Source organism: Colletes gigas, unplaced genomic scaffold (assembly GCF_013123115.1).
Source record: "Colletes gigas isolate AHSC1104 unplaced genomic scaffold, ASM1312311v1 Colletes_gigas_Sc00012, whole genome shotgun sequence".
NCBI lineage: Eukaryota > Metazoa > Arthropoda > Insecta > Hymenoptera > Colletidae > Colletes > Colletes gigas.
The window spans coordinates 5,798,054-5,819,446 of record NW_025106641.1 but is presented as its reverse complement, the minus strand read 5'-3'; the positions used below and the strand labels follow the sequence as shown (position 1 = coordinate 5,819,446).

The window sequence follows — 21,393 nt, the reverse complement described above, 5'->3', positions numbered from 1 at the left end:
ATTCCATGGCCGTGGGGCTGCGAGAGGACGGCTCTGGAGGGTTGCGAGGGCGGAGCATCCCTTATCAGCACAGAACACTCGCGTCTCGCGCAGCCTCCGTGGCTCCGACGACTTTTTGCAGCCAATTCACCGTGCACCGTGTGTCGTTCTGGCTCGATATTCATCTTGGAACACTACCAAAGAACACCTTAACCGTCTAAGAATTCTGTTTAAACTCCAAACTGCCCTCCGGTCTTCATCGTTTTCGTATCCCCTGGAGACGGAATAATATTTTCTCCAGGTAGTTTAACAGTCTTTAACAAGCATATTGACAATATGTATCTTTCTGAACTCCTTCGTTAAGCCACCTTCTTTGACCCGATGCTGCGACCGGTTGCCTGATTTCAGGAGTCGCGTTCCGGAACTTTGACAATTCCTGGACCGACTGTCTGCCAAAAGTCGTGGAAAACAAACACTAATAACGGGATTAATATGGGGCGGCTGGTTGACGGCGATAACGAAAATTGATTTCACCCTCGTGCCCTTCGGGACACCCCCTCCAACCCCTGACGCGGTGGTGGCTCACCCTCTGGTATGGGGATCCCATTCGAACGCGTTAACGTTTCATGGGACACTGCGCAAAACCGGCGACACGCCTCTTTTCTATTGGCACAGCCTGTCGACGATAGTTCTTTTTACGTGCTCGACCATATTCCACTATCGTTAAGCATTCCACCTCGTTTATTGTAATATTCTCCGTGGACGAAATTTCTATAAGAACACCATGATCTACTACCAAACGTTCACTTATTCTACAAACATATGTTTTCATTTTGGAATAAGTTATATTTCGTATAATGTTAATACACTTAGAAGTGGAATACTGTAACACACAGAGTTTTTATTTCTCTGGTTGATTCGTTCCACAGACACCCACATGCAGAGTAGAGTCTTATTGTTATTCGATGAGCACGCGGGTAATACCTAATTCGTATTCCCTGGCACGCTCAAATTGAGCAGTATCTCGCTAAACCTGTGGGAAACCGCTACAAAACCGGCCACCACCCCACGCGACTTTTCGTTGCGTTTTTAGGGTGGTTTTATCGATTCGGTGGGAATTTGACTCGTACGAATTTTTCTGCCCGAAACTGTTCCTTAAAACGATCGATTTCGAGTCTCCTTGGGAACGTATCGACGTATTTATTTGTATTTTGCCACGTTCGGTCTCGCGCGGAGGTATCACACACCATATGCGGTCGCAATAACGGATTAGCCAAGATTGATAAAAAAAAAGTCACCCCTCGAACGGCCACGTTACGAATAAGGCACGCGACTCCATTCAAGGGCGACGCACGTGTCATTTATACGCCTTTTATTTCCAGATTAAGGTGTCGATAAAGTCCAAAAGTGGCATTCTAATGGCGGTATTAAAAAATTGACGGAACCAGGGCACGAAGAATGATGAATTTTTTCTGGCAGTTCTGGTGTAGAAAACAGTTTGGGCAAAAGTTACGAATTTTTAATTTATTTTAGTAAACAGAATGTTTCATTTGATAATGTATCGATTCGAAAACTATTGAAATTACTGTCCTGGTTGTCGACCACAAATTAGGAATTTCCAATAAAGAACGCCACAGTAAATAAAGAATAATTCTTGGGATTTATACTAATTTTTAATAGAGAATAAAATCTGCCCAATTCTGTAATCAGGAACCTTGTGTGTTATGGAAAAATGGCATCGTACGATGTTGTTAACGTCCTTTGTTTCGTCTTTTAGGTCGAAATGAGTAAGAAAGCGATTTCGACAAAGTCATTTTTCCATTATCTGCGCGTCATATGCTCGGAGGCTCGTGATTAAATCTGTCTCCACCTCCTTCCTGTTTCATCCCATTAACATCTGCCTCGAAGATGCTTCCTACACAATTAAAGAACAAACAACATCGACTCGTTGCCTTATCTAATCGCCCAGCGTTATCAAACTCGATGCGAACTAAGCTTCGATTTTTTCGTTCCTGGCCATTCATATTCGTTTAAATACCATTGTACGAAAATCCATGATGTTTAAATAAAACAGAGTTCAACAAGAATATTGCACGAACTACGCTGCTGCAAAAATAATCGAAAACAATGAGAAGCTAGAATTTTAGTTTCCTTGGCACTATTTTAATTTCCAAATAGAGTCAGTAAAAATTAATATTTGTACAGTTAATAAGGAGCTCAGAGTTTAGTAGATTCTCGTTAGAAAAACCAACAAGGATGACTCACCTGTTTCCGAAGACACAGCTATGCGAAAGTACGGATTCTAAAGCTTTTGCACTTTATTAACGCCTGGATCGTAAATCTTTCGTGCAATCGCTTTGACGAGTCTTATCGTATTTACGCCACTTACACAACCCACTGCAAGGATTTTGTAATGCAATAAAGATCCTTATATCCGCGTGGAAAGTTTGATCAAACGTGATTTGTATTTTTACAGATACCCTCAGAGATTTAATCCACGTATTATTAATTCAATCCGCAGATATATTGAAAAGGCTCGCGAACAATTAGCCAAATGATTCATTCTTCGTCTGGCTCGAAGACCAGACGAATACAATATTTGTTAATGCGCCAAATTATTGTTTTATTGTTTTCCGTAATGATCGAACGCTTAAACGAAATTAGACTAGCTCCCACGCAGATTGGTCGGGTAATAGCGCTCGAATGAACACGATCGCAGATTTAATCATTTAATCGGGATCGTACGATGACACCCTTAGATCCATCCCGCTGGAAAATCTGTAGCACCCTCCGAAGGTGTCACAATAAAACAGCCCGTGGCTGGTGGCCACTTGACAACTGGGGTTCGCTAAACTCTCACCCCTAATGTATATTAAACAAGGCCTCCCTTATTTCTGCACTCCTCCCCGGTTGACTTTCCCGGGCACAGCTAATCAGAATCTAATTGTTTGGGAATGTCGATAGAAGAAAATTTGTTTAATATTTTATATTCGAGTCTTGAAAGTTAGTCGAATTATTCTGTTGTTTATGTGTGGTAAAGATTAGTGTAAAAGTGGTGTTATTCGAACTATTTCTCTCGTTTTTGAGATTGTATGATTTCGATGTTTAATATTTTATATTCGAGTCTTGAAAGTTAGTCGAATTATTCTGTTGTTTATGTGTGGTAAAGATAAGTGTAAAAGTGGTGTTATTCGAACTATTTCTCTCGGTTTTGAAATTGTATGATTTCGAAAAGCATATTGTAGTATTTAGAATCGATTTTTCTCTTTCTTTCACTATTGTTGCCTGCGAGTCAAGGGTCTAACAGCGACCTAAGGGTCTCCGGATAGCGGAGGGATGCTGGATACGTATGGAACAGTATGGGACGGTCCACGGAGGAGCTCCACCCATGAGGCCTGCGCTCCGCCTTCGCAAAATTCGTTTTCCCGGGGGTTGTACCGCACTTTCTATTAGTTAAATCGGCCCGTCTGGACTCGTCAGTCGGTTTAACATCAGCCGCGATCGTAACCCCCGGGAAATCTGTCGTCGGAGTGTCCCCTTATCGACAGTGACTCGTTTCGGAAAAGTTGGCCCTCGTAGACTGATAAAATTGTTGGTGAGACGGCCGTTTGAGCGAACGAAATCTTCCCTTTAACATGGTAAGAGTTTTGTCGCGTCGAAAGTGGCATGCTTGTTAAAAAACACTTAAAATTTTAGCTCACCAGTGCAAGAAACGCGGTTTTGCTCCAAAAGTTTCCGAGTTTGGAACAAAATTTTCTGAAATAATAATAATAGTTCTCATCGTTAACGCTTCGGGAATTTTCAAGCCCGTTGAAATGAAGAGTTGCAGATATTTGCTTTTAAATTATTAAACGTTGCACTCATTTGTCTAATGAGAAAAATAAAAGAGAATCAAAAAGATTCTATCAGTGTATATAAAGTGAATACAACCATGAATTAAGTTTCGTTGACAATAATCCATTTCAACAGATAGTGTGGCTAATTTATACAAGAAAAGTTCGGGTATTTTTGGGGCAGAAACGTGAATTTGCATCAGAGAGTCACTTTGATCTCTAAATTTCGTGTCGATCGTGCTTCGAGGATCGTCCAGAATTGCAAGAAATTTTTCTAAGACACGATTCAAAATTTTTGAAGCGAGGCTCGCGAACAGTGGCGTAGAACAGAGTGACTGGCGCGTCCACGTATCTGAATGTCAGGGACAATAGCTCGGAGAGGGTGCGATATGAGCATCCTGTTGGCGCTATGTAGGCTAATTTCGTCCGTGATAATTTAACCAGATCTCCCGCGTCTTTTGTCATCGAACGTTTAATCGAGACGAATGATTCGTGTGTTTTGCACCACCGTGGACAAGTCCAGACGATTAATTAACAACTTTCAGTCGATGCTGACGTACAACGGTTGCTCCGGAGTGACGGTGGACACGGAGAACGGTTCTCCAGCGGAGTCGCTTCTGTCCGCCGAGGGGGAACTGGCGGAGGAAGTCGGTGATTCCCCGGGCACGCCAAGGGACACCGAAGAAGAGGCGACCCTGTCGGATGAATTTTACTCCCAGGACACTGACGACGACGAGGACCAGGGCAAGAAACGAAGGGATCGCGCCAACTCTGTGAGTCAAACTTTCCCATACAGCAGTACATTATTCTCGTGCACTGCTCAAAATAAATATTCCATTCGCTCCTTGATTATAGAACGTAAAAAAAAATATTATGTGCAATAGACTTTCCACGACAAATATTAAATTCATTATTACTTTCGTTAGTTTAAACTACGCAGTGGTTCTTATATAGTGGACTTTCCAGGCCAATCGATTCACATCATTTTAGAATAGTCATAAATAATATAATATTACAAGGTTACTCCGTGTCTCGAGATCGTCAAACAAAAATAGACGCAGGTTGGTTAAGCCAGAAACAGATTTTACCTTCTCCAATTCAGAGTAGGTCATTTTCCATTTAAATAAGGCGAAATTCTGTGATAAAAGTTAATCTCGTGTTCGTTTTTCGCAGCTAGACGGCATTTCGTCCTCCAGTGGTGGCCACCTTGGCTCACCCACGCCTCGAGTAGGAACCCTGGGTGTACGAAAATTATTTACAAACAGTCGTGAACGTTGGAGGCAGCAGAACGTCAGCGGGGCCTTCGCCGAGCTCAGGAAACTGGTACCAACCCATCCGCCGGACAAGAAGCTATCGAAGAACGAAATCCTACGACTGGCGATTCGGTAATTCGTTCTCTGAACCCCGAGGACCTCGAACCAGCTTTGTATAAAGTTTAAACCAATTAAAAACCATTTAAGTTCCATCTACTCCAAGACCAAACCACTCCAAATGAGATCAGGAGAGAAGAGAATCCCAGTACTTCGATTCACACGTTTCACCTCCATTTTCTTTTCTTTGAAAGTCTTAGTAGAACATGTACTGAAGTAGTGCCTTTTTCAGGTACATACGACTGCTGAGCAACGTCCTGGAATGGCAGAAGGCGCAAGATCGCAACGACGCGTCGCAGCACGAGGTACGAATCAAATGCGAGCCAACGTTCAACGCGCAAAACTCCACCGTCTATTCCGCGAAACCGGCGATGACGTTTCTGAAGCAGGAGAAACAGATAAACGACAGCCACGGGAACGCGTACAGAACAAATTTCACCGCGCAGAAGCAGCTGCAGCATCCGGTCCCGCACGTGGCATGCGAGAAAAATGGCAACAATCTGCTGATGATCGCGCCCGCCGGTCACAACGTCGTCGGTACCGTGAACAAACGAAGCGTGACGCCGTCGACGATCGCCGTGCAAAATAGTTTTCCACCCGGTGCGTTGAGCAACGGAAGTCTGATACGTTCCCCGGTCGGTCCGCGACCTTCGACCTTCCCGAAGTCGCCGCAGATCAACGTGCAGTCCGTGACCAGCCCCAGCATCCTCAACAATTGTTCCTCGAACCCTCCGTTGACCAACAACGCGTCCACGGTCGGTGGAGTGCCAACTTGCGGGCAGAAGAGGCTGAAGATCGAAAGGGAGGACGAGGAACAGTCGAGCCAGGGCAAAGACTGCAAAGCTCTGTCGTCACATGCTCACAGTGTCCCTGCAAGGAAAAGGGTGAAGGTCACGTTTATCAGAGACTCGAATTCGGGGTTTCGTAACGATTTTCGGAGCATGGACCGCAAGTAAAGGAGAGGAAAAGACTTTTAAGTACAGGGGTTTTCCAATGAGAGCTATAGAACTTTTTTAGTCAAGCTGTATTCGATAATACAAATGGTTTGTGCAAGCATGGCGGCTGTGAAAGTTCTATCGCTCTTATCGAAAGATCCTATACTTCTCCGTGTCGGTCGAAAGTGTTTCGTAAAATCGACCCACGCGTTTGAAAGTAACAACGGGGCAAGGTGGCACTCGGACTATGAAACGTTAATGGATTCTGTGCTTTTAATGGCCTCGCGCCTAGGTGCTTGGCGGCTCTGTGCAATAGCTGTACAGTTGTGTTAACAATTCCGAAACATCTAACTAAATTGTATATATGTAGGTTTCGCGTATCAGTTTCTGAAAGTGCAATAATAATAGCGAATGGGTTTGTAACGAATTTCGAAACGATGCGGTGTACGCGGAGCGATTTGAATATTTTTTAATTCCTCCGGGGTCGAATCGAACTCGCGTCTTTCTCAAAGAATATTTTATTAGTTAAATCGTATTACATCGTTTTGTACAGTATTGTAGCGTGGTTTTGCAAATAACGTTTAGTTGCAGCCGTACACGGCGTGGCGTAGTATACCTTCAACATCGTGCGTCAACAGTTCAAAAGGTATCAAAACATCTCTCGATATACTTAATCGAACCCCATGAAAGACATTTACATATTCACCACGATCGCGATCGAAGAATAAACCACTGATATATAAACTCCCTTGTCACTGGCGTACACATATTCAAAAGTCTTACATCGAACGTGGAAAAAGTGGAACGTTTCGAGGACGTGAGGTCTTTCAACGACTACATGCAACACGTTATCATAACAATGGACGCAATTTCTCTGTGCCTAGGTTCTTTTGGGTCTGGCATAGACTCAACCAGACTGTAAAGACCCTAGAGAAAACTTCCTTGCTTGCAATAGTACTCAAGGTTACGGGAAGTGTCGAGGGGGTTGATAATTCTGCTAGGGGATCTTTGGACCATGTAGGCGAATCAGTCCCGGGTACACCAGAGCCTCGAGACGCGAACACTCACTGTACTTATTTTCTGTCCTAAAAAGGGAGGGGGGTAACGATGATCCGGAAACGTTCACCGAGTCTCAGGAACACTTGTTCGCCCGTTTACGTCAGGTACACTTTGTATCTGGTGCTGTCCCTTTTCTGGCGCTCGGAGAGTTGCTTCATTCGAGCAGCCACGTAGCGTTCGTCGTTCCATTCTATAGGTGGCACCGGGGAGGCAGGTCTTTCCTCGGTTTGGCTGAATGCCCTACGCGGCGGAAGTTCCACCATTTTCCTGGTGCTCTTGCAGTCCACGCTGGACCTCTTCGCGGCGACGAGGCCGACGCTCGCGTAGCTGGCGTCGCTCGTACGCGAATCCCTCTTCGTCGGGTTCACCTCCGCGTAACTTCCCACGGACTTATTGCTGGCGTTCGAGTGTCTCTTCCTTTCCACCTGCTGTCGATCGTCTTGTCTCTCCTCCGCGCGCGACGACTGCATCGATTGCGCAGATCGTGTCGATGCTCGACGATTCTTCTCCTCGTAGTCGTCGGAGTAGGTCCTCCTCTCTTTTATCTTCGGTTTCGCTGTACCCAGGTCCTCGCTGTATCTTAGCCTCTCGTTGAACTTCCTCAAACGCTCCTCGTAATTTCTGTTCGATGGGTCCGTACCACCTGCCTGTGCTTCCTTCTTCGGTGATGGTTTGGGGTTCTGATGATCCGACTGTACCTTGGTGTCCCTCAGCTATGGTTTCAGGAACAGAATATTTCATATTTAGATAGGTAAAGGGTTCATCATGACTTGGGACTTTTAGTTGTCGTTGACTCTTCGCTATTTCAGTAATATTTGTATCTTTTCTCAAGTAATTATATAAGTGAAGAGAGTGTAGCTTACCTTAATTACGTTTACTCTGTCGTTGAACTCCAAGTCTTGGCTATTTCTGCGAACCGGCTGAAGGGTTCTGTCCTCTTCGCTGCTGCTCTTGCTGATCCACATATTCTGACGTCGAGCGTTCGCCGCTCTTTTCGGCCATTCGTTCTCGGTTTTGAAATCGTAAAGATCCCGCATACGCTGGGTCAGCCTGTTTGATTGCTCGTTGGAGTCAGGGGACAGTTTCGTGGTCGGTTGTTCTGGGTTAGCATCCGGGTCATCTGCAATCGTTCATTAAAGTTTTTAAGTTTATTAAATAAAACACGTGCCTGTTATTTACTTTTCGACTCAAGTTTTTACGAAACGATAATGTAATTTATTGCAACAGAGTCTGACATTTCGATCACATATCCGAGTCCTCTTTGGGAATGTTATTATGAATGGAAAATATAACGCTATACGGTAGTAAATTTGTTTGGTATCGGTAGAATAAGGGGAGGAGAAGTAGACATTTAGAAATTATAGTTTTACTACGATTGTTTGTCTGGTTTGGTAAATTACACGGAGAATTTATCAGTAGATACAACCGTAAATAAAAATACAGCTATCTTTTATATAATTAGCACCAAAGAATGTTTAAAATCGTAAGCAGAGACTGTCAAACTCGGAATATGAATGACATCCTCGAAAATTATAAATCGGGCTCCGGTATCCCACACATAATCGACGTATTTCTGTAGTCTGCTATAATATCTGAATCAGTGAGATACGAAGATATCGTTTCAATCGCAGACAACGTTAATTTAGCATTTTAATGAATTACCCGTTCTGAATTACTCTATCGGAAAATGGCAAATCTGCTAAAGCCAATTTTATCGATCGTATGTAATTCTTTAAAAGATATAGAAATATTCCTCGGATTACTCATGACTCTTCCGAGTGCGTACTTTGGACGTTTGTTAATAACTGTGTCCTCGCGGGTAATTGATCACCATATTTAGGATTTCGAATTGATTTCGAGCTTATTTTGCCATATAATGTGAACGGTAAGTCGACGATGTAGCCATTTACTTTTATGTTTGTCACATAGTACATATTATTTATAATTTATCTTTATATACAGTGACAATCCAAGTGACAGCTCTGCACAGTACGAACCTCGTCTCAACTTAAGATTTAACACCTTGATGGAGGCTGTTAATTCAGCTTCTCGTAAACAGAAACAGGTGAGTTTCGACCTTTCGTAATATTCAGTAAAGATCAGGTGTGATATAATTTTTAGAAAATTAATCAGTTCACTTCTGATAACCCATAATCTGAGCAAGGTTAGATAAGTCGAAAACGATCTTATCCGTTTCGGTATTTTTAAAAAATACCTAATCAAGATTTGTTTGTAACAACAATGCAAAATACCCATGTAAAGGGGAGGTATCAACGATACGATACATGGGGTGACTTAATAATACGAAGGTCAAGGGAGTCGCAGAAATTGGAAGGATGGTTCCTGGTCCTCTCACCTTGATTTCTCTCGCCCGTTGCCGGCACAGGTGAGAATTTTCGCATCGGTTCCCACTTGGGCGAGTCGCCCTTGGCGTCTTTTTGCGGCGAGTCCTCGGGCGCGGAACTAGCATCCGCCGAGGACGACGGCTTTCTTTCCGGGTTCATTCGCGGTAGCGGACTCGGTGACGGATTCTTGACGAACGTCATCCACCTGGTCGCGGCGTATTTCGTGATTTCGCTGTGGCTGATCCTGGCGAACGCTGACGCGTCGTAGCGGAACCTTGAGGTGTTAATTCGCGGTAGCCACCTAAATGGTATTTGGTATTCAGAAACCCAGTGTGTCGAGACCCCCGGATAGACTTATCTTTCAACGCCCGGAAACACGGTCAATTTACGTATTACATTTAACCGTCAAAACGATATATCTCTGCGGTCATACATATTATCATTATTATTATTTTTTTTTTTCTATCCACACAAACCGACATCAAATTACATATGTACATATATATAAATATAATTCGCACGGCAACATAGTAACGTGTACCATCTATCATCGACATACAGTTAGTGCAACGTATTCGGTATCTTTAGCCACGAGCCACGATAGTTAATTTTGTTCGATTATACATGTATACATATATATTTATATATGGATTTCGTTCACGGCATTGGTTTCTTTTTGACTAAGAAAATGTGCTCTGTCAACCTCGTCGCGATCGTTCGTGGATCGCTGCACTCCGTGTGCCTTCGTTCCTCGAGCTTTTCGTTCTTAATATGGCCGACGTCCGTGCTATGGCTCCTGCCCGGCGTCGTTCTGGGCGCAGCCGTCGACGGTATATCGTTTCTCTTATCGACGGTTTTCGTTTCCTCCTCCTTCGTCGGAGACAGTTTCTTCGGCGTGGCGATGCTCGTTTTGCTAGCATCCGGCGACGCGGTCTCGTCGACGTCCACGGACACCGAGCGTCGTTTCTCGACCTCGACGTCGACGCACACCGAACGACGTTTCTCGTCCACGTCGATCGACACGGATCGTCGTTTCTCTTCGTCGCGCGACGGCTGCGGCGACTTCTTCGCGATCGTTTTCGGGAGAGGGATCCATCGAGATGGATCCAGCTTGCTGGTGTCCGGGATCTCCGTGTGCCTTCTCTCTTCCACGCGTCTCTCCGTGTACTTCTTCAAACAGTCCACGTCCGCGCTGCGGCTCCTCTGACTTCGAGGAGACCGTGATGGTCTTCGTTGACCTGTGCCCACAGGGCCAGCCCTCTCCTGCAATCACATTTACAATTAGTCCTTTATCGAGCATAAATTAGCCTCTATCGCCACTAGACTGCGGGTATTCGTGCATTGATCTTACTCACAAGGTCTTCCATTAACTCTATATTATTTGTACCAAAGAAATTAAAACAATAGATTCTCGAAGAAATGTACGATACAATGGAAATAAATATTTATTCGTTCTTTTATAGAAAACCACGGTAGCAAAGATTCAGTCGAGTATATTTTTTACCATTAGAAACCAATCATTCTGACCACTTCTGGTAGTCGTAGTGTCAATACTGAATCCACCATGTCAAAGTGATCGTTTTGTCTGGACCATTTTACAAAATAAAAATACATCTTCGAAACTATTTAACAATAAACGAAATTTCGATCTAGGTTTCACAACATCCGCAGTCTAGTTACGATAATAATAATTTGTAGAACGCATAGTAGAAAGCTTCATTGCGTTGCGATGTTACGAACTTTTGAACGATAATGTATAAACTGTGTAGGGTACTCGAAACAGGTCATCTGTATGATTCATTTATTTTTAAATAATAGTACGACGTTTTCTTGATACCAGGTGGAAATACCAAGAACGTTGCAAGGTTATTATTGTCTTTGAATACTGCCATTTATGGTCATCCAAGTTACGCTAAGATTGATATTTAAATTCAACTCGAAAAGTCTGACCCAATTGACCCGCAGTTTCAGGTCGAAAATATTTTAATAAATCGTAGCTCGCAAAGACTACGTTGTCTACAAATTATTTTTATTATTTTTGAGGACGAAGTAAATCACCTAAGCAAGATGTAGCTTCGCATAATCCGATATGTGCAAAATACCGTGCTCCGCGGACGCGACGTGCAAACTCGCGCCGCAAGCTCGAGGATTGATCCTCGACGTGTGCAATTCCGCCACCTGGGTGCTACAGGCCGCCGCAGGATCCCCGCTCGATGCCAAAAATCCGCTCCAAAATTCGTTTCCTGCGTGAACGATAATCGACTTTAACGATCGATCCTCCGCGTAATAATTTTCGACAGTTTCTCCACTTTACAAACGATCTAGTGACTCTAGCTTGTATGGTTGAGATTTCTTTTAAAGAAAACTATTGGATATACAAATTTCAAGCTTTGCACATATATTTCTATTGATCTTTGTTTTATCGTTCAACAACCTGGCATTGCGTTTCCGTCCCACGCGTACGTCACCACGAGAAGCTTGTTCGCGTCCGTGGCTCTGAACAGCTTGCTGTGCGGCTCCCTAAGAGCGAAGTGAATCTTTATATCTGCAACGAAACGCTGATTTGTAGTAATCGTTCCCACCTAAACGACAGATCGAAGTTATTAGCGAACCTCCAAGGTAGTCGCCGTTCCCCGCGTCGCCACACTTTTGCTGACCGAAGTACGCGAACATTATGTCGGACACGTATTTCAGTTTCTTGTTCATCTTCTTGATGGCGATCTCGAACGTCTTTAGGAAGTATATCTCTTGATCTTGAAGTACCCTCCACACACCTGGGAAATCATATTTTAATCGTGTCGTCATTAAAATCGATCAAATGCATTGGCAAAGATCAAGAGAATTCATTTTCATCTATTTTAAATTTATTACTATCTCTTAATTGTACATCATTGTTAAGTAAATACCAGTAACTTTATTAATTATCGGAAATTAAATGTTTGATAGGTCTACGAAGTTTGTTCAAAGGCTCAAAGGTCGTGTTTACGATAATGAAATTTCCTTTTCCTTTCGAATGCAAGTTTCTCGGGGCGATTTGTTTCAATTTGAGTAACTGAAAGCTATGGCCAAACTTTGGGGAAACATGTTTTATGTACAGATCGAGAACTCTTCGTTATTTCGATAACTGTCGAATTATCAGTAGCCAAACACAATTTACCAGAGCATTCGATATCAATGATCTTGGAAAGTTCATATTAGAACCAAAGCTCCGCAACTTTTCGAAGGCATATTCTTTTCAGAAATTCATAAAGTTAAAAATATCTGCTATCAAAGATTTAATTTCACAATTGTAAAGATAATTACTTACCGAGACCTAATCCTACGACGTGTAGGAAGGCAGTGGTGTTTTGTTTCTCGGCTCGCGTGTTTGCCTCGAGTAGTATGATTTCCACGGATAGTAGGATTCGTTTCATGTAATTCTCGATGTCGAAGACAGTTTGACTGGATAGGGAAAGGTATCTTTTATTGTCCTTCGATTTGACACGTTTCACGGTCTCCTCGTAGAGTGGCAGATACACCTCGCCGTAAAATCTCGCCCATAAAACGCGCATTCCATGCTCCGTCTCCAAACTTCCATTCGTCGTTGGTCCGTACCTATATCAATATCATAAACCATAAACAAAATACATACGTCGTTTCGTGTTCGTGTTCGAACATTTTCTAAATAAAAATTTTATATTCGAAATTTCCGTTTAAACGTATTTAATTCGCGGAAACATAGTTGTATCTATGATTTCTAATCCTATTAAGCGTTGCTGACTTATCTATAGGTGGACACTTCACATCTTGCGAATCGATATATTGCGTTTAAAAAGAGCGATTATGCTTGTACACTCTGTGCAACAAGTTTCATAGCTCACCCGTGATCCGCTGTATTTTGCAAAGGAGTGATCAGGATGTCTTGGTACTCCATGACGCGTGGTCGTTCGAATCTGGAAACAATATTACGAAAGATTAAACGAGTGCTTTGTCGATGCGAAAATGCTAACATGCCAATGCATTCGATAACTCAATTAAGGGGTATTCGTTTCTTTTGTTTTTGATGAAATGCACCTTAACTGTGCTTCTTTTTAAGCGTATTAAATATCTCTTTACGTCTTTAAAATCTGTGTGTGTTATAGTTCCTTAAAAATGACAAGTATTATGTATTTTTGACGAGAAAAGACGAACACCCCTTCAAAGTAGTTTTCTGGTTTGGAAGATCGAAAATGGGTGCCTTTTAATAATTTTTGTTCGAAAACAGTAGCTTCTTTTGCACGTTTATTTAGATACATCCCTAGGAACTGTGTTGAGAAGAAGTTTTTGAAGTTCTAAACCAGAAGACCTCCTTAACGGTAAGCGTTAAATAAGCATAGGAAACCTTGGTCCCACGACACCTATAACGACTCCTCTCGGCTGAACGGAGTCTGGATCGGTACTCACGATGCCTCTGTTCTCTCGCGAGCCATCGTTTATAAATTCGGTATGAGAGGACATCGCCATCATCGCGGACAGCTTGATCTCGTCGTAAGACAAACATTTCGTTAGGACCTGTCGTTAAAAACATCCATTTTTTACAAATCTCTAACGTCATCAACTCCTTCTGCCTCCAATTTCTTTATTCAAGACTCTTATCTACAATCTAAATTATAAAATTCTATTTGTGCAACATTATATTTGAAATGCGAGTGATATTAAATGAAAGTGGGACAGAAGGTTTTTCTATTTGTTTACGTTTTGTTTACAGTTGGTAGTTATTCTAAATTCAACAAAAAAAATGTAAAACTAACCAGAGGTTCCTTTTCGTGATCGGTGCCAACGTTGTCCCATCCGTCGACGCCCGTCTTACCATCGATCAGCTTCCATCGATCGTCAGACCCATAGAAATGCACCGCCCTCTTTTCCAACAATCGGTGAATGAATTGTATCAATCCCATATCCATGTACATGGCCCTCTCGATGGCACTGCCGTACAGTCGTTTATGTTTCAACCACCGAGCGAGCAACGGTAACATCGCCTCGTGTATCAAAGGGTAAACCGAATTCACGTTCATCTACAATTCAAATGCCAGAATCGAGAATCGCGACCAAGCATTTATTGCAAGTCAATGTTTAACAAAACCCCATTAAAAGTTTCAAACACCTCGAAATCGTATTTCTTACGAAGCAAACATTACAGGTTACACAATTAAACACAAGAGAAAGCGAGACAGAAAATTAAATTACAGAAACATTCCTGACCACACATTATGTTTTCGGTAAAGAATTTTTTTCTCAAAAGTGCGTAGGAATTCGGGGGTATGTGTAATGACAAAAAATCATTGTAATTGATACCTACAACCGAAAATAATTTTTTCAGAACGATTTGAAAATTTTTTTTTCGCCGAAAAATTTCACAACATTTCGAATTTTTTTCTAGAAAGTGGGAAGGAATTCGGGGGTATGTCTATTCACCAAAGATGATTGTAATTAATCCCCGGAACCAAACATAATTTTTTTAGAACGATTAGAAATGTTTTAATTTTATCGAAATATTTATCCACTTCTCGAATTTTTTTCTAGAAAGTGGGTAGGATTTCGTGGGTATGTCTATTCACCAAAAATGATTGTAATCGACCCCTGCAACTAAGCATAATTTTTTTAGAACGATTTGAAATGTTTTAATTTTATCGAAATATTTATCCACTTCTCGAATTATTTTCTAGAAAGTGGGTAGGATTTCGTGGGTATGTGTAATGACCAAAAATGATTGTTATTGACCCCTGCAACTAGCAATAATTTTTTTAGAAGGGTTTGAAATGTTTTAATTTTGTCGAAATATTTATCCGCTTATTGAATTTTTTTCTCGAAACGGGTTAGGATTTCGTGGGTATGTCTATCCACGAAAAATGATTGTAATTAACCCCTGGAATTACAATTAATTTTTTTAGAGCGATTTAAAATTTTTTTTTTCGTCGAAAAAAGGCAGCCACGAAAGGTTTCGTATAGCTCGTCTGTGCCTTTACTAAGGTACTGGTAACTTCTAAAATATTGAATATTGTTCCACGAAAAAAATTGTGAACATTCTTAAAGTATGGATCTAAATATACGCGTTGAAATTTGACACAAAAATATTTTATCGTTTTCCACAAAAAATTTCAAAGAATCGCTAAAAAGATTGAGTTTCGGAGTAGGGTTTGCTCTTAAGGGGAAGTAAGGAGCCAAACCTCGAGGATGTCGTTGCTGATCCCTCTGTCTTTTAGGGCAGAGCATCTCATGGTGTTAATTGGAAAGTAGATAGGGAAGGCCTCGCTTCGCTTGATGATTTGTGCCAGGGTCGTGGGCGACGGTGCCGTGACGTCCAGGCATTTCCTGAGGAGTTCCTTCGTGTCGTCGTCGAATGGCACGCCGTGTGGCGCGCCCAAGGTATTCTCCCACGATATTTCCGGCGGTTCCTTCAGCAACGCCTGCTGATGAGCGTCCTCCATTCTTCGATGATTCTGTAAAATCACGTCGTATCGTTACGCGAAACAATGCGGAGGCAACGTGAATTTTACGATCGAAAAACTGTCCAAGTAACACTAACAAATAATTACAGGTTAGCAAATAAATTTCTATTCTTTTAATTTGTTTTTCTGGTGCACGAAATAACTTTTTTTTCTCCACCTCGCGCAGAAGACACGCGTAACCGTGAGCGCGACGATTCCAAGAAAATTTGCAAAATCAAAGTCCCGTTCTATTAATATGCGCGCTGATTAGAGCAAGGACGCGATCTCTTTGATAGTTGAGCATGAAATCCGTTAAGTAGCGGAAAATGTATCCGTTCACCCTAGCGAGTTACGCTGAACACGCTCCCGGTCCCCGTCGGCCCCGCAACGCGAAGTTAACTTCATTTTTCTGTTTACCGATTCTGCCACCTGAGCGACAGGGGTGAGCAAGAATTAAGGCTAGCCCGCGGTCGTGGAAAAAAATCGACGCTGCACCGATTTTTTTTTCTGGTAAACAAGCGGTTTCTTATATTCTCTCACCCCTCTACGAACTTCCGAACTTCTCAGAAAACAAAATTTCACCGAATTCTACGCCTCGAGTTATTCATAGATAATTCATCAGCTAGAAATTTAAATTCCCAATCTAGGCATTAACGAATTTGAAATTTTTTAGCCCTCGACATAATCCCCTTGTTATTAACAGATATGTTAGTTAACAATTCCTTTCGTTTTTGAGTTGGTTTTCATGAAGATTGCTTCCTAATTCTTAGGAAGAGATTCTGTTTCCGTAAAGTTGAATCTGTTCCCGAATTTTTATTTTTAAATGGGTTGATATCTTTAAACTCGCCATTCGATGAATCGTGTACGGAGCGACAACAATGAAGCTGTGATGCAATCAGTTCAGTTTCGACGCGATAGAGACGCCGCACCGATGCCACGCGATGCGAAAAGCGTACATCGTGTGTACGAGGCCTTCGATTGATCCGAGCCTTATGACTATTCCAATCGTCGCCATGTACCATCGATCCTTATCAAGGACGACCATTACGCGCCATTACGTTCTGTCGCCGTTGCTCCGGTATCGTTTTATCGCCCGCAACAGTTCGAACGAACGCCTCCATCGCGATGTAAGCCGCTCGAAATGAAAGGCACACAGTTATCGGAAGAGTAAACATTAATTTTTGTACGCTCGGATTAAGAATTGCTTTATCGTCGCGAGTCCATAGTCGCGCGTGTGTCAAACGCTGATCAAGAGTTGTCTCTTGAACTAGAAACTTTAACTATTCAACGTCATTTGAAATATCGATGCATAAAAAAATGCAGTAACTCGTACTGGAGCACGTGGAGTAAAGTAGGCGAAGAATCAGTGGTAGTCGAAGCCACGGGGTCAATGACCTCAAAAAAACTATGACGAGATATAGAAAATTGGCTGTTTTTGGCAAAGTAAAGGTAGAATTCTTTTGTACATCGTAAGGAATCGGGAAATAATAATTATCACGTGCTATACATATATATAGATACAATTTTGCAATTTGTTAACACTGGTAGAAAAACATCGATTCAACCGATAAGGTAAACAGGGATTGGAAACTGTTATAATATCAATTCTGGGTCTCAAGATTGCTATGGAGAACCGAAATTTTCATGTATGCCGATTTTGTTCCGGTTCTTCAATGTGTCATAAAAAAAAACAAATAAAAAATGAAGGATAATTGAATTTGAAGATTTGTCCACTACCGTCCGATTCTTCTTGCGCTGAAGTTCAAATCAGACTCTGTTGCGCGCACGTAAAGTCGATTTTCCGGAAACCGAATCCTCCAACGAAAATTTCATTCTCTATTTTCGATATGTTTTTTCCCACAGAATCATCCCTTCCCCGATTCCTCTACAAACACTATCTACGAACCTCAATGTCGATCTTGTAACCCTTACAATACCGAACCTTGTCAAAATCGATATACAATCGATATGAAACCGTTTCAAGATCGATGCCCACATGAAGTCAGACGTATAATCGTGCAGTAAAATATTGGTTACAACAGTTATGAAACAGTTATTTCTGGAATCATTTAAATCCCTGCTGTGGAAGGGGATGGAAAAGGGGGGTTAAGAACCACTGGATCCACCGCGTCTCTGGGGGGTGAAAGAGCGAGTGTTCGTGGCGGGAACGGGGTAAAACTCACCCTACGGATGCAACAGGCGAACAGCGACATGTCACCCGACAACGGAGTATGCTTCGTCGCCGGTTGGGCGATCGGTTTGCGTGCGTGTGGAAGTCGCGCGTTATGGCGCCCTGGACGAAATGCAGCGTCGCGACGACGCGTCCCGCAATACCATTCGCGTGTGGAGCCCACCCGCCCCCGAAATTCGCCAATCGCCGCGCGAGTTTGTCGCGACCACGGTCCCGGTGGCGTTGTCGCGCGTCCGCACGAGACGAGTCGCAGAACGGAACTTGTGCTACCGGACGCGGGATACACATGCGTGTATTCTTGTCCACCGTCGGTCCGCGCTCGCGCAGATTTCCCGCTGTAAGACGGCACCGAAAGTTGCGTCGGCTTGACTCCGTTGATCGTTTGACCCTTACAGCGCGTACAGGGTGTGCGTAGACGATTTTCCAAGCAGTTGGTTGGCTTTCGATTCAAGATTATTGTCATTTTTGTCTGCTTATTAATCTTTATTATGCAAAAGTGCTTGGAGAATTGTGGAGAGTGGGACATTAATCTGAGACTATATTTGTAGCAATTGTTTATATTACGAGTAACAAGAATGTTTTGAATGTTTCGTGGAATAACTTATTTTTAACAATTTCAGCATTACCCTTATGTGCAACATATGTATATGGTTTCCATTTATTTGTCCCTGAGACAGTAGGTGTGTGCTAAAATATACCCAAAAGTTGAAACCGTCCTCAGGCCTGGCCTGGCACAAAACATAGGGGCACGTTATAATCACACGTACGGGATGTTTTTTTTAATCGTGCACGTTGGCTTTTTACGTCACCAAGGGCGTTGAAAATGATACATGGTCGCACATTGAAGGCCTATATATAACATCGCTCTTCGCACCCAACAAAGAAATTTGTTTAGAGAGTGTGCGAAGAAGGGATTTTTGTAGATATTGATCACACTAGGATAACTCCATTATTTTTAAACGTTAAACTATTATTACACTTGACGTTCTGTCGTTATAGTATAAAATAGTATCGCTCGGTATATGTCTCATTTGCATAACACACAATTGTATTATAATAACGCTAAAAACATGGCAATTAGTATCATTGGATATCTTCATAATAATTTTTACAAAATCATGTAAATATTTATAAATAGTACTGTAAGAATACACGCTATTAATACTTTTTTTAGTACTTTGTACGCAATTTGACGAGAACTGCCGGTATTCACAGATGTTCCCCGTCTCGATGTATCTAAAAACAAACGAACATTCACAGGCATCGCAAGAATAATAAATAAGAGTTCTATTTCTACACGAGTTCGTGCCCCAAGAGGAGAATGCATATAATCGTCGAAATTTCATTTTTGATTCTTAGTTAAGAGTACAGCAATCGAGTCTCTTAACTTGACTTTATAAATAACAATAAATTAAAAATATCGAACAACAACAGCCAACACGAGAAAGCCTATGCTTTCGATAAATAAATGGAACAATCTTAGATCGTACAAGTGACAGTAATCAAGTCTTTTACCCGAATTCAAAGCGCCGCGAAGAATTTAATTTACGAAAATCTCGCGCCCCGACTCGAGCGCCATCCAACGGCCATCGCCTCAAGCGCGTCGATACCGACATTCGAAATTCGCGTCGCTCGCTTACCCGTTTCGTCGAGGATCCACGAAGTATCGCGACGCGAAGAAAACCACGCTAAATTCAACACCTGCAGGGACCCGTTATTCCGTACATCGCGCGGTTCTTTTATCCGAAAAATTTTTCGGAACACGCTCGTCGCCCGAGAACCGGTTTTACGATTCACACTCTCCGGAATATCGGTAAAAGCGTACCCGTTCCCCCCGTCGTCGTTCCCAAGTTTCTCGATGCCCCGTGGAACATTTAAAATCCCGTCGAAACGTACGGATCGATCTCGTCCGTCGATGTTTATTCTCGTCGGTCGAACACGGACCACAGACGATATCTCGTCTGTGCACGGACCACCCTGTCCGCGCGTCGATTCGCATGGTACGGCAGAAATTGCACGAGGTCGACGACAGTTATCGGGCGAGAGATGGAAAGGTATGCGATACACGCGTAAACGTACGTCTGGAAATCGTCGGAACGTAGGAAAGAGAGGGAACGAGAAAAATACGTCGATAAAACTGAGGTGAACGCCGCACGGTGAACGTACGGTACGCCGTACCCCCATTTTCGAGCCGAGTAGTTGGTTCCTCTCTCCTCGGGACGATTCAGGGACGGCTCGAGTCGGCCATCGCTGAATGATTCCTTAAGCGAGCACGCTGGGTGCCTACTAATTATTTACCGCCGGGCATAACGGTATTTTAAACAAATTTATTCCCTTCGTACGCTCCATTCAGAGACAAAATATTACGATTCACCGTCGACGGTTACAATTTTAATGCACTGACCAACCATGCTCCCTAGTTGCGTTAGGATTACGAGCTCAGAAACGCGCGATAAGCGTGATTATATTTACTGTATGGTATCTAAATTCAAAGACGAAGTTATCAGACGTTAGATAACATCTGCTAGTAGTCTTCTGTGGATCTTTTTAGTCTTTTTCAGGAATGGTACTTGATCTCGGACTCAATATACGCAAGTCCAGGTGAATAAAATGTAAACTATATGTTTATTGCTGGCGTGTCGTTATTATTAACACTTTTCGTAAATTGCAACATGGCTCAACTTAAATTGGAGAATATGGGGATTCACCTTAAAATTGATCCACAAATAAAAATGGACTTTTATTTTTAGGTAAGCAGTTTTCCATGCATATTAAGAGCTAAATTAATTTTTAAAATTCGTAACTAACTAAATTTATATTACAGAGTGAATGAATCAAACAAGTGCAACGATTTCGTGGGGAGGTACGCTGCACTTGGTCCAAATCAGTTTCGCAGGTTCGCTGGCGAGCAGAAGGCAAAGCTTGGTAGGTTAATCGACCTTTTGTTGCAAGATTGCGCTGTTTAAAGCTTCGAATTACAACCGTTTAAAAGGCACATTGTGTAAATTGTCGACGATTACCGGATATTCGTAAGTGCCACCCTGCACTTCACCTTGATACCTGATAGTTTCTTCTTATGTTTCACCTTGAATGGCAAGACGTCGTTTCGGTACGTTGCCTCCCGCCTTAGCTATCTCCGATTCTTAAAGTAAAAGTTGTACCCTCACTTTGGCGTTAACATGCCTATGCAAGAACGAACTTTAGGCGTGGCGTTCTTTGCAACGTTCCCGGGGGC

The 21,393-nt window shown here is 42.5% G+C and overlaps 3 protein-coding genes across 3 annotated transcripts; 1 reads left to right on the top strand and 2 right to left on the bottom strand.

Moving 5' to 3' along the window:
- The first annotated feature begins 4,297 nt into the window (after window positions 1-4,297).
- Window positions 4,298-6,138, top strand: LOC122398944. The gene is made up of 3 exons (XM_043399214.1): window positions 4,298-4,585; window positions 4,986-5,197; window positions 5,415-6,138. The coding sequence occupies exons 1-3, from the start codon at window positions 4,298-4,300 to the stop codon at window positions 6,136-6,138; spliced, it is 1,224 nt and encodes a 407-aa protein (XP_043255149.1).
- A 545-nt stretch (window positions 6,139-6,683) lies between these two features.
- Window positions 6,684-10,888, bottom strand: LOC122398943. Its single transcript, XM_043399213.1, has 5 exons — window positions 10,877-10,888; window positions 10,225-10,784; window positions 9,533-9,822; window positions 8,040-8,296; window positions 6,684-7,889 (listed from the first exon to the last, which is right to left on the bottom strand). The coding sequence occupies exons 1-5, from the start codon at window positions 10,886-10,888 to the stop codon at window positions 7,272-7,274; spliced, it is 1,737 nt and encodes a 578-aa protein (XP_043255148.1). The 3' UTR covers window positions 6,684-7,271.
- LOC122398709 lies at window positions 10,649-18,380 on the bottom strand. Its single transcript, XM_043398821.1, has 10 exons — window positions 18,151-18,380; window positions 15,707-15,979; window positions 14,291-14,554; window positions 13,882-14,051; window positions 13,382-13,453; window positions 12,829-13,115; window positions 12,134-12,295; window positions 11,956-12,066; window positions 11,580-11,764; window positions 10,649-10,784 (listed from the first exon to the last, which is right to left on the bottom strand). Exons 1-9 carry the CDS (start codon window positions 18,178-18,180, stop codon window positions 11,580-11,582), a joined length of 1,554 nt encoding a protein of 517 aa, XP_043254756.1. The 5' UTR covers window positions 18,181-18,380; the 3' UTR covers window positions 10,649-10,784.
- Window positions 18,381-21,393: the final 3,013 nt, after the last annotated feature.

Excerpts from the sequence above, each read along its gene's own strand:
- LOC122398944 (XM_043399214.1), top strand. The coding sequence starts at position 4,298 with ATGATTCGTGTGTTTTGCACCACCGTGGACAAGTCCAGACGATTAATT. Across the intron at positions 4,586-4,985 it reads GAAGGGATCGCGCCAACTCT|CTAGACGGCATTTCGTCCTC; the intron begins GTGAGTCAAACT and ends CGTTTTTCGCAG. Across the intron at positions 5,198-5,414 it reads ATCCTACGACTGGCGATTCG|GTACATACGACTGCTGAGCA; the intron begins GTAATTCGTTCT and ends TGCCTTTTTCAG.
- LOC122398943 (XM_043399213.1), bottom strand. Across the intron at positions 9,823-10,224 it reads CCACGAACGATCGCGACGAG|GTGGCTACCGCGAATTAACA; the intron begins GTTGACAGAGCA and ends AATACCATTTAG. Across the intron at positions 7,890-8,039 it reads ACAGAGTAAACGTAATTAAG|CTGAGGGACACCAAGGTACA; the intron begins GTAAGCTACACT and ends CTGAAACCATAG.
- LOC122398709 (XM_043398821.1), bottom strand. The coding sequence starts at position 18,180 with ATGTCGCTGTTCGCCTGTTGCATCCGTAGG. Across the intron at positions 14,052-14,290 it reads ATCACGAAAAGGAACCTCTG|GTCCTAACGAAATGTTTGTC; the intron begins GTTAGTTTTACA and ends TTTTAACGACAG. Across the intron at positions 13,454-13,881 it reads ATAGGTGTCGTGGGACCAAG|ATTCGAACGACCACGCGTCA; the intron begins GTTTCCTATGCT and ends TATTGTTTCCAG.